This window comes from Sebastes fasciatus, chromosome 18 (assembly GCF_043250625.1).
Source record: "Sebastes fasciatus isolate fSebFas1 chromosome 18, fSebFas1.pri, whole genome shotgun sequence".
NCBI lineage: Eukaryota > Metazoa > Chordata > Actinopteri > Perciformes > Sebastidae > Sebastes > Sebastes fasciatus.
Window position 1 is genome coordinate 9,930,149 of NC_133812.1, and position 14,461 is coordinate 9,944,609.

General features: G+C 41.8%; 3 protein-coding genes across 4 annotated transcripts in view; 2 read left to right on the top strand and 1 right to left on the bottom strand.

Moving 5' to 3' along the window:
- The window catches only part of gzf1 (GDNF-inducible zinc finger protein 1), a 498,954-nt gene that overhangs the window by 105,091 nt on the left and 379,402 nt on the right, over positions 1–14,461 (top strand). The window lies entirely within an intron of this gene.
- The window catches only part of ubxn2a (UBX domain protein 2A), a 122,921-nt gene that overhangs the window by 44,259 nt on the left and 64,201 nt on the right, over positions 1–14,461 (bottom strand). The gene's annotated exons all lie outside the window — the stretch shown is intronic.
- The window catches only part of atad2b (ATPase family AAA domain containing 2B), a 90,710-nt gene that overhangs the window by 32,050 nt on the left and 44,199 nt on the right, over positions 1–14,461 (top strand). For both annotated transcript variants that reach the window (XM_074615412.1, XM_074615411.1), the window contains exons 23-24: positions 1,822–1,944; positions 5,659–5,787. In XM_074615412.1, coding sequence (XP_074471513.1) covers positions 1,822–1,944; positions 5,659–5,787 — 252 coding nt within the window. The remainder of the gene's footprint in view (positions 1–1,821; positions 1,945–5,658; positions 5,788–14,461) is intronic.

The following is a 14,461-nucleotide window of genomic DNA, read 5'->3' on the forward strand; positions in this document are numbered from 1 at the left end:
CGTAAGCAACAGAGTTGTATGTCAGTACGTTCTTGTCTGTTCTAGATGGGGAGGTTAGGCAGGGCTCATAAGGGTTCTGATGAGCTCTCGGCATCCCCACCTGGCCTTTGACACCTCTTCCCCTGACAGGCATTTTTTCCCCATTATAATGCACTTGCATGTACACACACTCAGACGTACTCTGTCAGTAGAAAAACACACACACACACACACAGACACACACACAGACAAATTGCCTCTATCGCAATTAGGCAGCCATCCTCCAATTAGACAAAGGAAGCTTGGCAGATTGTGACCCCTCTGCCACTCTCTGCCTGAACTGTTCTCCCTCTGCCTGCCGTAATGAGAGGCTGTCTGTTTACAGTGCCTATGCTTTTAGCCTGCCTCTTCAGCTCCGTCTTTATTTTCCCTCCACGGATGCAGGAGCAGGCAAAGAGGAGGATTTAATGATGCTGTGGTACATCTAAGGGAAAAGAGGCATAAGAGTTATGAAGGTGTATGGAGTGTGTGTGTGTGTGAGAGAGAGAGAGAGAGAAATGAGTACGCATTTGAAAAAATATTTCAGTTTGCATGTATCTGTGCCTGCGTGTGTGTGTGTTTTTGCACCCACCTCTGTCTTGAATGGGTGAAGTGGTGATATCAAGACTCTCATGCATGTCTTGAGCTCTGCCTGCTAACGCTGCTCACCAAAGCCGGCTCTATCCTTTTGTTCAACCTGTGAGAAAATGCTACAATCTCTTTTCTCACAGATACAGTGGAGTGGGTCAGGCTTGCTATCAACCCATTGCCTTTCATTTACATATACGATATGGTGCGGAGAGCATGCAACAAACTACAGGGCGGGAGAAAAAAAAACTGACGACTAAAGAAAAAAAAATACCGTTAAAATGCCACGACAGAACTACCGGTTTGATATCCTACGTTATAAAGCAGTCATTCCCAAAGACTGGGTCGAGACCCTCAGGAGGGTCGCAGGATATTTTGTTATGGTCGCCAAATAAATCTGCAGAATTTCTTCCATAGTCTTATTTAAAGGACCCGTGTGTAACAATTAGGAGGATCTATTGGCAGAAATAGAATATTATAGTAATAAGTATGTTTTATTTAGTGTATAATCACCTGAAAATAAGAATTGATGTTTTCTCGTTACCTTAGAATGAGCCGTTTATATCTATATAGGGAGCGGGTCCTCTCCACGGAGTCCGCTATGTTGCATCGCCATGGTTCAACAGTAACCCAGAACAGACAAACCAAACACTGTTAACTTTTACACTTTTGAGCCACATTAAGGAGCTGAATGTTCATATTGTTCTGATAATTCTAGCCTACTTATAACACTGAATCTAAGATGAAAGACTAGCGTAGATTCTGTTTGTTTTACTGATGAGAGGGAACAAAACGAGAGCCCCTTAACTTCGCCTAAATGCATTCATTTGGCCTGATTTATAAGTATTTAACGTGTGTATGTTTTCAATAACGCATGCATAAAACAGTTGTGAAAAGTTGTAATTTATCAAACGTATATCTCTTCCAAATGGCTGGTTTACCTATTCAAGATGAGGTGATGTGGAAATGATGGTCAGGAATGCTCATTTATACACAAATTCCCTCTTCTCACGATTTATAGATGAGGCCTGTTGTGAATTGGGTCGCGGTGGTTTGTCATTTTTAAAGTGGGTCCCCAGAAAGAAAAGTTTGGGAAACACGGTTATAAAGGACATGCCCTTGAACATACATGCACGCACGTGTCCACACACAGAAAACCACAGTTTTGTGTCCTGTGACACTAATGTTATGTTTCACTTTCTCCTTCTTTCTCAGACAAGGTGATCCGGCACCGAGCGTGCAGTTTAAAGGACACAGCCCATGCTATATTTGCCTCCGAGCTGGACCCCGAGTTCGACCGCATGTGTGAGGAGATCAAGGAGGCACGCAGGAAGAGGGGTAAGGAAGTTTTTCAGTCATTAAATAACACACACTTGCTATTGTACCTGTATACTGTTGTACAGTTAAAGGGCAACACCATAAAAGTTGATCATCTCTCTGTAAACATGGAAAAATGTGCAGGTCCAAACATATAGCTTCTTATGAAAAGCACAACTTTGCAAGATCATAAACTTTAATAACTCCAGTTTATTTTGTCTGCACTGTCCTCTTTACCTTGTGATGGTTGTTTTCAGTATATTATTGGTAGAGCAGACTAATATAGCTTGCTAATAACACTGAACTGAAAAGCATAATTTGTTTATCTAAATAAATAAACATTTTGGAAGAACACTCGCTCACTTGAATAATGAGCCCGAGCCGATCCATGTTGGCTGCGTAGTTCCCGGCCTGCCCTCTAACCTGCTCTGGTTTTTGGTAGAAAGTCTTTGATAGATTATTTCAGAGAATAGAAACCCTTTTTTTTTTTTTGGAAGGCAAAAAAAAAAATCTAGCCCAGTAGTACTTGATGGAGCAGTCAGTTTTTAGTGTAGAGTATGTGGCGCGGAAAGGAGCGATGCCCGAGGCTCCAGTGTTCCAGACAGTACCTTCTGTGCTCGCTGTCTGCCTGGCGCTCTGCATCTGTACACTCACCAAACAGCCTTAAGCAGTGCGGAGTGGATTTAGGGTAACTCTAAATTAGGTTTATGCACATAGAAGCACACATATACAGTGAAATGGTACACTTGACTTTTTAAGTATTGACTTTTCTATATGTTGTCAAATACTAAGCACACAGGAATGCAATCATATACGCACATATTCCTGCTGCTATACTTGCCCACATGGGGATAGACTAACACATTGGGACAAATGACACCCACGGTATATGTTCAATAGAGTGCTACAAGAATGAGCACTAAAACGCAGAAATATTAGAAAAATTAACATTTTAGCACCTCTGGTTCCCTCGTCTCAAAGTCAATGGGTTTTTTGAATGGGTTTTTAGTTAGATGCCTGAAATAAGGTCTGTGGTTAACACAAGCTTTAGAGATTTTTTTGTCCTACGACATAAAATACTTCAGTAATTATCCCACTCGTGGATTTTTAAGCCTTTGTATGTCTTTAAAAATGCGGTTGCTAACAAGTGACTAAATGAGACTACTACATGTCATCGCGCCGAGTCGTCCGCCTTTACAGCCTCGTTGTGTAAATTCGCGCTCATGCGACCGTGGTGTAGTTCGTCTATAGCTTAACGTTGGCTTTTTACTTCTAGCAATTGGCTTCATACTCAAAGTGGTAGTATAAAAGTGGTGTTCATTTGTGAAGATTATCTTGCTGAACAAAACATGTAAGTGTCATAAACGTTTGTTTGCCACAGAGCTTATTTTCTGCAAATTTCCAAAACCTGATGGAAAAATCCCATTTGTTTTTTTGTCGAGGGAACCAGGGCGATGCTAACTTCCTTGTTGGCCTACAAAAATACGTCATCCCTAGAGTACTCTATACCTAGCTAAGTCTACACAATCAGAACAGAAATCTAACCACCACATAGTTTTTTTTTTTCTTAACAGTAAGTTAGGCAACATAGAAGTCTTTTGTTTGGAATGTATACTTTTAAGCTGTGTGTCTGGTAGCCCAAACAATAGACACGTAGGGTCCTTGTTCAGTTTAATGTCAAGAATTATGCGTAGTATATTCACTATGTTTTTCCAAGTCCAAACGCAATGAATAAAACTCCAAGCCTCAGCATTGCATTTCATGTACAATTCCGATTTATTGTAATCCATTTTATGTCTAAATCAAATATTATTTGCCGATTTCCATATAGTAACCAGTAGGGCTGTCAATCGATTAAAATATTTAATCGTGAGTAATCGCATGATTGTCCATAGTTAATTTTGATTAATCGCAAATTCTTTATCTGTTCAAAATGTACCTTAAAGGGAGAATTTGTCAAGTATTTAATACTCAATTATGCTTGCTTTATGCAAATGTATATATTTATTATTGGAAATCAATTGACAACACAAAACAATGACAAATATTGTCCAGAAACCCTCACAGGCACTGCATTTAGCATAAAAAAATGTATGCTCAACCCCCTTGAAAATGGCCATGCCAGTTTTTCCTCGCCAAAATTTGATTTAAGTTTGGAGCGTTATTTAACCTCTTTTGCGACAAGCTAGTATGACATGGTTGGTACCAATGGATTCCTTAGGTTTCATATGATGTCAATAGCTACCTTTTAAATCTGAGCTTGCTACAACCAACAAAAGATCGATTGCATTAATGCATTAAAGAAATTAGTGGCGTTAAAATGAACTTGCGATAACACGCTATTTTCTCATTAATTTGACAGCCCTTATAACCAGGTTACTTCATCAAAGTCTATATTTAGTAAGGCTGCAACTAACGATTATTTTCATTGTCGATTAATCTGTCTAATATTTTCTCGATTAATCAGTTGGCTGTTTGGTCTATGAAACGTCAGAAAATTGTGAAAAATGTCAATCCGTGTTTCCCAAAGCCCGAGATTACGTCCTCAAATGTCTTGTTTTGTCCACAACTCAAAGATATTCAGTTAACTGTCATAGAGGACTAAAGAAACCAGAACATTTTCACATTCAAGAAGCTAGAATTAGAGAATTTGGATTTTTTTCCCCTAAAAGTAGTTGACACCTAATCGATTAAACATTTAGGTCATTATTCCAGTCTTTGCGCATGAATGCACTGATAGCTTTTGAATTTACAGGCATGGGAAAACAAAACCATTCTGCTACATCAGAAAAGTGCCTAATGCTTTCCCCCCATGAAATATCCTTTATCTTTACGCATTCAAAGAGATGAGACACCGTCACACATTATTGCCCTTTTCTGTTCTGCTCTGTCATGATTCATTTCTGGTTACATTTTCAGACATGTTTTAAAGCTCACAAGTGTATTGAGGGAACTGCACAAGAAGACTCGATTTCTCTTTTAAAACCTAATCTACCGTATTATGTACAGCCCTACCCCCTGAGGGCCTATTGACTTCTGACTTAAGCCACAGAGGCCTGGCTCTTCCATGTCAAGCGGGAAACTTATCAAAGAGGAAGCAATTTTCAAAAGTCACTCTGTTGCTTTTGATTTCCTCTTTTAGCATCTAAAAGCACAGGATGCTAAATCAATATTGCAGGAGCAGAAGTCAAATGCCTGAGAGGAGGAATATAGCGGTGTAAATATTTCATCTTCCAGTCGAGGTCCTGCTATAAAGCTATCAATTAGCCCAGCACTGCATGATGTCCATTTGCAGCAGTGTTCAAAACCCACAGTGCATCCTGGGAGATTTCCTCCCCCGTGACAAGATGAAAGGAGCTCTGATTTTTGGCCAAAAAAGTTAAATACCACTGGATGTCAGAGTTGAAATGTCTCATTTTCAGGGGCTTGCGTGTCTCCACACTCCACCTCTGCTTTTCATTCCTGTCACACACAAGCTCTCGGAGCGAAACATGAAGCCATAGCAAAGGGATATCGTTGTAGTTTTTTAATATTTCTGCTGATTGACTTGTGGTTAGTCCTCATCTTTTGGTGTTTATGCCCGCATCCACACACACACACACACACACACAAGCACTCTTATCTTGCCAGCAGTGTGTTTCAGAAGTGTTTTCCCACTTACACACACACAATTGCACACGCACACACAAAGAGTGTTGTCTGTTGTCAGTAACTGATCCTCTGTGGGCACCACAGACCTCCAGACGCCAGCTCAGCCGGCGGCGCCGACGGGCGCTGTGGCAACGAGAAAGCAGCACGCCGCAGGAGAGGAGCAGGCGAAGAGCAGCACTCAGGGCGAGGCCACTGACGAGCAGTGCACCACTAGTGAGTATTCAAACCTTTATCCAAAACTTGTATCATTGCAGTACAACCTGAACAGGGCGATTTGATGAGAACTACAGAGTGATCATGCATGTGTTTGCCCTCCATAACCCACCCACCCACCTAATAGGACAAGTTAAATGAGAGCAGTGCCACATGTTGGTAAATAATTGTTTTGGTAGACTCATTATCCATCCAATTTGCTTGTGAAATTGTGAAAAATTACTATCATACTGAATAAGATTGTACAGTTTTGATAGCTTTTGTGTACATGATTATGTCTGCGTATTTTGAAAAGCAATGCAGTCACACCAAGGGCAGCACAACTAATCGAATATTAATCGCAATCACGATTTTGGCTTCCAACAATTAAATGAACATGATGGACTGTGATATTGACGTTTAGAATACGTGCTCCGCTCATAGAGAACTGCATAAATCAAGCGCTTCCTAAACTAACAGCTAGAGATGCGCCGTCAACCAGCAGCCGATCAGAGCTGGCCGGTTTTCAGCAGTCTCATATATCCAAGTTTTTGCCGGTCACACACACACACACATATGCAGCCGCCACATGATGGTTTCACGTCAGCACACAGCGACACAGTCAGCAATGCCACACACACACACACACACACACACACACACACACACAGCATGTCGGTGATGAAGTTCTTCAGTGTGAGTGAAAAAGACATAAAGCTGCAATTTCAATTTCCGCAATTTCAGTACCCTTTTAGCTTTCTGTTTGACTCGCTCACTCACACTCAAACTTCGGCTGTCGCCTACTCACCTTGTTTTCTTTCCGTCTCTGACGCAGCAACAAGCAGCTGTGTTGTATTACACCAGTGTACCAGATGTATGTGGTGCCATACACCTGCCTGCTCACACATACACATGCATGCACATATATTTCTCAGCGGTGGAGAAGCATCACAGTGAGTAGCCTCATTAGCGAGGCTGCTCTCTCCTAACCACTCAGAACATGACCACGCCACAGAGCAATTACATGCCCACCTGTGGTAAACGGCAGGTGCCTAAGGGCGAAGGGAGGGCCAGGTACGGGCAGGGGGCAGACTAATGAGGCTGTTACCTGAACAAATCAGAGATAAGCAGGTTTTACATGTAATCTGAAAAATGCCCTCAAGCCTCCACCTGGACCAAATAAGGGGAATGATGAGGGCTAAAAGAGGCGCCCTCAACAGTCATCATGAGATTGAGTGTGATTGTAGGATATGTGGGATGTGTTGTGACATATCCTCTGTCTCAAAGAGTCACCAAACTATTTTCATTTGTGTACAGTTGCCTTTTCTGTGCGACACAGATGGCAACGATGTGATATGGATGAATTTATTGGCTGAAGCAGTGAGCCTTAATCATTATTGTGGTCTGTTTATTGTAGAAGTTTAGATACACTTTTTGTGCGTCTGTGTAGTACAACTGTCCAACACAAGGTGGTGCTTGTCTCTCATGAAAGCGTCTCTAATGGAGCCCCTGCTGTGTGGGTAAACCATTCCTTCTCCCAGGGAGATGGTCCCCTCTTGAGAGATGAGGGCCTCTGTTGGCTGCCATTAATACTGTAAAACTATATGAGCATGTTGAAGTGTTGAGATCACTACAGATTATCTTGTCCTGCTAAGCCAGGAAAGAAAACAGCTATAACATTTAAAGGGAGGCCATATTTCAAAGATTCATTTTGCACAGTCATTTCACAGTCAATAACTACAGCCTAAATTGCCATAGAGCTGATTCAACCTCTCTGACACAGAACTTGAAAAGTTCCACAAATGTATGATTTACTATCACATGATATTGTACAGGTGTACCGAATGAACTCGCATCTCGGTGGATATTATCAATGCATAAAGCCTACAATTAATAGTTATTTACAGTATTGATTCATTCTTCGCATTAAACCTATATAACGTCCAGGACTGTAGCTAACGATTATTTTAGTAATCGAGTATTCTATCTCAGGCTGCACGGTGGTGCACGGTGGTGCAGTGGTTAGCACTGGCGCCTCACAGCTAGAGGGTTGCAGGTTCGAATCCGGCTTGGGACCCTTCTGTGTGGAGTTTGCATGTTCTCCCCGTGTTAGCGTGGGTTTTCTCCGGGTACTCCGGTTTCCTCCCACAGTCCAAAGACATGCAGGTTAGGTTAATTGTGGACTCTAAATTGCCCGTAGGTGTGAGTGTGAGCGTGAATGGTTGTCTGTCTCTATGTGTCAGCCCTGCGATGGACTGGCGACCTGTCCAGGGTGTACCCTGCCTTCGCCCAATGTCGGCTGGGATCGGCTCCAGCCCCCCCGCGACCCCTAACGGGATAAGCGGTTGCAGATGGATGAGTATTCTATCAATTATTCTATCCACTAATCGGATAAGAAATACTTTTACTAAATATACAAAAGAGAAAATGAGACGAGTCTCTTTTAAAAATGAATTAGAGTTGTTCAGTTTCCAATACCAGTATTGAAAATCCGTCCGATAGTGCCCGAAGTTCGGGATCGGGTATCGGCGAGTACGCCAGTCTATGCACCGATCCGATACCAGGGTTTTCGCCAGTGTATTGCTAGCCCGGTGGCCAGTCGGACCTGAGATGACTCCCCGCCAGGCCAAAACATTGAGGAATTATGTATTTTTAAGATGTTATTCATTAATTTCCTCTTTTAGAAAAATCTAAAATTGTATTGCTTAAATTGCATACAATAATATTACGTGTCAAAACTAAACCCATTTAGTGCTTTTATGTGACATATTACATTCTGGGTTTTAAAGAAAACAAATATCTTTTTATTATTACAAATTATTTTAATAAAGGTGATGGATGATGTTTGAATTCAAAATTGATTAATAAGTAATTCATATTCTGGGATTTTGTTCCCTGTGCACCTTCGCTACACGTCTCGCCTATCTGTCCCTCCTTTCCTCTCTGCTGCGCTGCTTGACTGAGCGCTGAGCACTCGCACTGCAGACTGTGGCTGCGCGAGTCATCCGAACTTCCAAATTTGTATCAATGACTTTTGGTAATCGAGTTTTAGAGTTTCTCAAGGAATCGTTTCAGCCCTAATAATGTCAAACTAATGAAGCACTTTCATTCACATATCCGTAACGATGTGAAACACATAAAAGCAAAGTGAAAGAAGAGTGCATGCTAATGTTAATCAACTAATTAGTATTTGTGTAATCCCGGCAGACCTATCCTCTTCTTTTTTTAAGGGTGACAGCCAACAGTATATATGCTACTTTTAGCTGCAGTTTTTATCTACAAAGCCAAATGTCACAGATGCGGACCACCAATTTAGAATCTCTTGGGAGAGTTGTTATCAGCCTCCACCAGAGGCTTAATTAATTAGGCTAACTGGCTGAGGTGATTAATTTGTGACATCGGCAGCCAGTTCTCACCTGGAGCACCTCAGCAAGGCAGCTATTAGGCTAATTGATCACAGAGTCAGTTATGTCTGGAGATGTGACACAACATCATAATGAAAGCGTATAGTGCGTCTGGTGGGAGGGATGCATCCTCTGTGCCGATACTGAAGAAATGCACTGTTTTGTGAAATTGCACCAACCGCATGCCAGGTCATTTCGGGGTCGTTGGCCTTCTCTTCCTCCTCTGTGGAAGGTCAGGACACATGAAGGTTAAAGATATCCTAGATCATAACCCGCAGGGGGAAGCCTATCAGGAGCTGTTTTGGTATCTACAGTTCTATAGGGCTTTTATCTGGGCCACCCTCTTCCCTCTCTCCTCCCATCCCTCTTTTCCGTTTGCCTAGAGCTGAGAATTGCCTGTGACATTCAGATATAACCGAGAGTGGTGGCGGTGATGAGATGCACTATTTGGAACCGTGGAGAAAGTTACGCGAAAAGCTTTTTGAAGGCTAAGGATGTTTCTGAATCAGGTGTTAAAAGCAGTGGCTGTGGATAAGCCCGCTTGTTGAGATCTAGATAGCTGAGGGGCTGCTGCTGCTGGGTCAATCAGGGGTAGGAAGACGGGAGACCTCTCTGCTGTTAATGCACAAGAAAACAGGAAGAAGGATGTGGTTTCCATTAGCCTGCGTGAATAGCTCTGTCATGGTTTCTCTCTCACTGCCCTTTTCTCTACCTCCCCCCCTCCTTCTCTCATGTCGCTCCCTCCCTGGAGGAAGAGAAAACCCAAGGCCCATTACCTGGGCTGCAGCCCCGGGTTCATTCTTAGTGCACTACCACAAGGATCTGGTTCATATGGAGTGCCTTCCTTTCATTCATAATTAAATTCTCCGTTTTTCTCATTGACTGTTTTTTTGCATGCTCAATCAGCTGTTTTTTTTCCAGTGACAGTCAGAAGGCATGTGCTGTTTGTTGCTTATAGCAAAATATCAATGTCTGATTATTTTCCTGCTTTTCTTAAATGTCATAGTCAGACTTAAAGCCTCCCTCCAGTGTATTTTGGCATTTCTATGATATTTCATATTTATTCGAGTCATTTCCTGACTAAGTTGATTAGCCTCACTGTTTGCCAATTTTTTTTGTTGACAAATAACCTAATTTTATGCTCAAAGTAAAAAAAAGAAAAGAAGGTTTTTGCTAAAATGGGTATATGACCTATGACTATAGTAGAAGCTGTGAGTCTAACAGGTCGGGAAGACGGGGAGCACACCGCTTTCAGCCCGAAAGAAAACAAGAGAAAAGTCCCAGTAGATAAATAAATGAATCACAGTGCAGTGCGGTGTCGGTGTTGGGAGCTGAGGTGAAAGAGGCCGGTGCACCTCCAAAACGTCCTAAAAATACATTTCAAATGGCAGAGCTCAGCAACATGTCTATCCGTCCTCCGGTGCACTGTGACCGGCGTACGGCGGTGCGGCTCCTCGGTGCAGCAGCATCCAGAAGGCCGCCACGCCAAGAGGAGACGGTAAAGAAGAGAGCGAGCGAGAGAGAGTTGGTGTGTTACGCTAATTCTTGTCTCATTTGTGGTCTGACAGTAAATTCATCTAAATTGGGTTGAAAAAACAATGCAATCTGGTTGCCGTGGTAATGAATTACGTCTGACTATTAACCACGCCCTCATTCCCTGTTTGAGAACGTTAACCAAAAAACAGGAAGTAACACTGGCTGGAGGGGGGGCCTTAAGTGGTGTGCTACTTTTCCAGTTTGGTAAAAAACCTTTCTCAGTCTATTTTTTTTTGCATGGTTCACTGTTGTTTTTCCATTGCCAGTTGACAACAACTGTTTGCAGAAGAAAAAGACACAATGCAGAAGCTGCATAATGTGTCCTCCGCGTCACTCAATAGCATGCCCAAGGCAACAGCCACCAGGCTGTATTCATGTAGATGGAACACTGCTGTGTCTTGCCTCTCCCCTGCCTTGTATCTCACATCACAGTAAACAGACAGCTCCTCTCCCCGTCGCCAATGTCAATCCATCACAAGACCTTGATGGGATATTTAAAGTCATAATAAACACTCCCGCTTCCTTTTACGTCAGGCTGAAGTAGTTGCTGCTTAAAATGATGGCCTGGATTTTTTGCTCAGGACAAAGGGAGGCTGTGATGGTCACAGTGGACGAGGAAATAGGTTAATAAGAGGGCACTTTTTTTGTTTAAGAAACACAAAGCGCGGCTGAAGACAATTCTGTTAACTTGATTTTTCTCATCTCTCTGCCTCTTCTGTTTACAAGGACACTGAACCTACTGCTCTCACTGAAGGGAGACGTTTAACCTTGAAGCCAATGTGTTTTGCATGCATGCTGATGTAAATAATATCTCCCTAAGTATTTGCTTCCCTTGCAAGAGCAACAAACCAGTTGTTGCCATTGTTGCTTTTCCAAAAGCTCGACTCTGCGAGTGTTGCATTTGACACATTTCAGTAAATTGAGAGTTAAGTGAAATTTGGACGCACAGTTGGCCAGGACGCCACTGTTGCGAGCTACTCTTTCAGTCCAAGTGGTTTGTAAACACCCTCATCCAATCACCCAATCCCCCCGTTAACATTTTTCCACTTGTGTTCCTCCTTCATCTCACATTTTTGTTCCAAATCTGAAAATTGGAAAAGAAAAACGTGATAATTAAATTCTGTCCTGTAGTTGATCCTTTCTTGCTTGGCAAATTGATTTAGAGAATGCAAAACAGGGTTTTCTTAAATCATTTTTTTTGAAATACTGGCATGTCTTTGCACTAATAGATTCATATATTCAAGTGAATCCTTTTATTATTTTATTACATTATATCAATCATCATACATTGCACATTTCAATATACATCGAATACCCTTCTGAACGGCATCTGGTACAGCCTACAGGTGATGAATGGCATGTTGATCTATGGAATGCAATATTTCTTCAGCTTCCTAAGGGATACAATTCGACTATACCATTGGTCAACAGCAGAAAACAAAGCATCTCGCCTGCAACTGAAATAGCGACGTCATTAGTAGTTATTAGAACTGGGCGCTGATTCTCCCGAGCTGCACACTCTGACACCCAGTGGCGCTCGCTGATAAAATCCATGCAAAGCATGCAAAGCCCTGAGCGAATAAGCGCTGAGCTTAAGCTGCCATTTTGTGGGCACAGATGCCTCTCGGATCATTGTGGCACCAAGCGTGAAATGAATGTAAAATCATCCATGATGCCTCTTGCTTCCATTTATTGTTTTAGGGTGCAGATGAGCTGACATCAGTGTTGGTGTCTCTGAAGATTCATTCGGTGTCTGCAGGTCTTTTCACTCCGAGCATATCACTCTGTAGTTGTCGCTGCGTGATGAGTGTACACAATTGACAGGGTTGGGCGGTGATCCTGTTCACAGGATTTTGAACGTCTGTTTTTTTATTACTGTGCATTGCAGATAAGCATATATATATATATATATATATATTACGGTAAATAGCTTACATTTCTGCCCCAAAACGAATGAGCCCGGAGAGTTGCACTGCGGTGATTGAGCGTTGCTGCTCATCGCCTCTGTGCATGCCCAATAACCGCAAGCTGTGCTAAGAATGTTAGAAAGGTGATGGGAGGGGAGAAGAGAAGAGAGAGAGAGAGAGAGAGAGAGGAACGCTTTGTAAAGCTTAGCAGTCTTCATACGCCAACATTTCTGTTGATTGACTGGTAAATCAGATGGCTGGACCTCAAATGACACATTCATTGTTTTGAAATTGTGTTTTCTTTCTAGGAATATCTGTCCATCACAAATTACATTCAGAGGCTTCCACGGGTGGTAGACAGGTTTAGATTTTCACAAAGGATTGGCTGTCCTGCCTTTCCAATTAAAGTGGATCTGGGACTGTGTTTTCTATGATAAGAGGCCTGTCCTGTTTTTCTCTGTTTCTCTCCAACATTAAAGAGCAGCCCGACATCTTAGCATTTAGGTTTTTACTACAGACAGAAAATTTATCCAAGGTCTCCTGGGCTTTTTGCTCTCATTGTTTTTACCATAGTGCAGTCGATTAGTCAATTTCAGTAAACATCAGACGCCAAGCGGCTTAATGGGCTGTATTCCCTTACTCTGCTCGGTTCTGATAAGTTGTAATTGACTGGAACAATTGCACAAACATGATGCATTAGTGCTTGATTAGTTGGAATGACTTATGGATTTGTTTGTGAGATCCAAATTATCTTTTGGACTTTATGCACTACTCAAACCCAGCTTGATGGAAAGTGAGCTGGTATCTGTTTCTCATCTCACTGTTTCTCCTAACTTTACTTTCAATGTTATCAAACAAAGAGAAAAAATAGTTGTCCTAAAGTGGTCCCAAATCGATACTAGAGTACTTCCTTGTTTATGAATGAAGCAGTGGCGCTGTGTGTTTTTCACCAATCAGCGACGTCATCCCTCCAAAGGCCCAGGAACTTGATTTAGACCATGGACCCTGCAGTTGAAATGCAATGAGTTCCTCAAAAGGTTCCTAGTTCAGGGGAAAAGTTCCTGCAGTAGAAACTAGGCTTTAGATCCACCTTTTTGTAACGTGTGTATTACAGTTTGCATTTGAATGCATTTTTTAATCGCATGATTGTCCATAGTTAATCGCTATTAATCGCAAATTAATCTCACATTTTTATCTGTTCAAAATGTACCTTAAAGGGAGATTTGTCAAGTATTTAATATTCTTATGAACATGGAAGTGGACAAATAGGCTTGCTTTATGCAAATGTACGTATATGTTTATTATTAGAAAACACAAAACAATGACAAATATTGTCCAGAAACCCTCACAGGTACTGCACTTACATAAAAAATATGCTCAAATCATAACATGGCAAACTGCAGCCCAACAGGCAACAAACTGCATGTGATTATCATAAAGTGGGCATGTCTGTAAAGGGGAGACTCGCAGGTACCCATAGAACCCATTTTCAATTCACATATCTTGAGGTCAGAGGTCAAGGGACCCCTTTGAAAATATCCTTGGCAGTTTTTCCTCGTCAAAATGTAGTGTTACTTTGGAGCGTTATTTAACCTCCTTTGCGAGAAGCTAGTATAACATGGTTGGTACCAATAGATTCCTCAGGTTTTCTAATCTCACATGATACAGTACAGTATCTTCCCTCTAGCTTTAAAACTGAGCCCGCTACAACCTAAAAATCGCAAGTTACGTTAAAGTGTTAAAGAAATTAGTGGCATTAAAACAAATTTGTGTTAATGCGGTATTATCACGTTAACTTTGACAGCCCTAGTATTTTATGTATTATGCTTTAGAAATCTTCCATTGAGT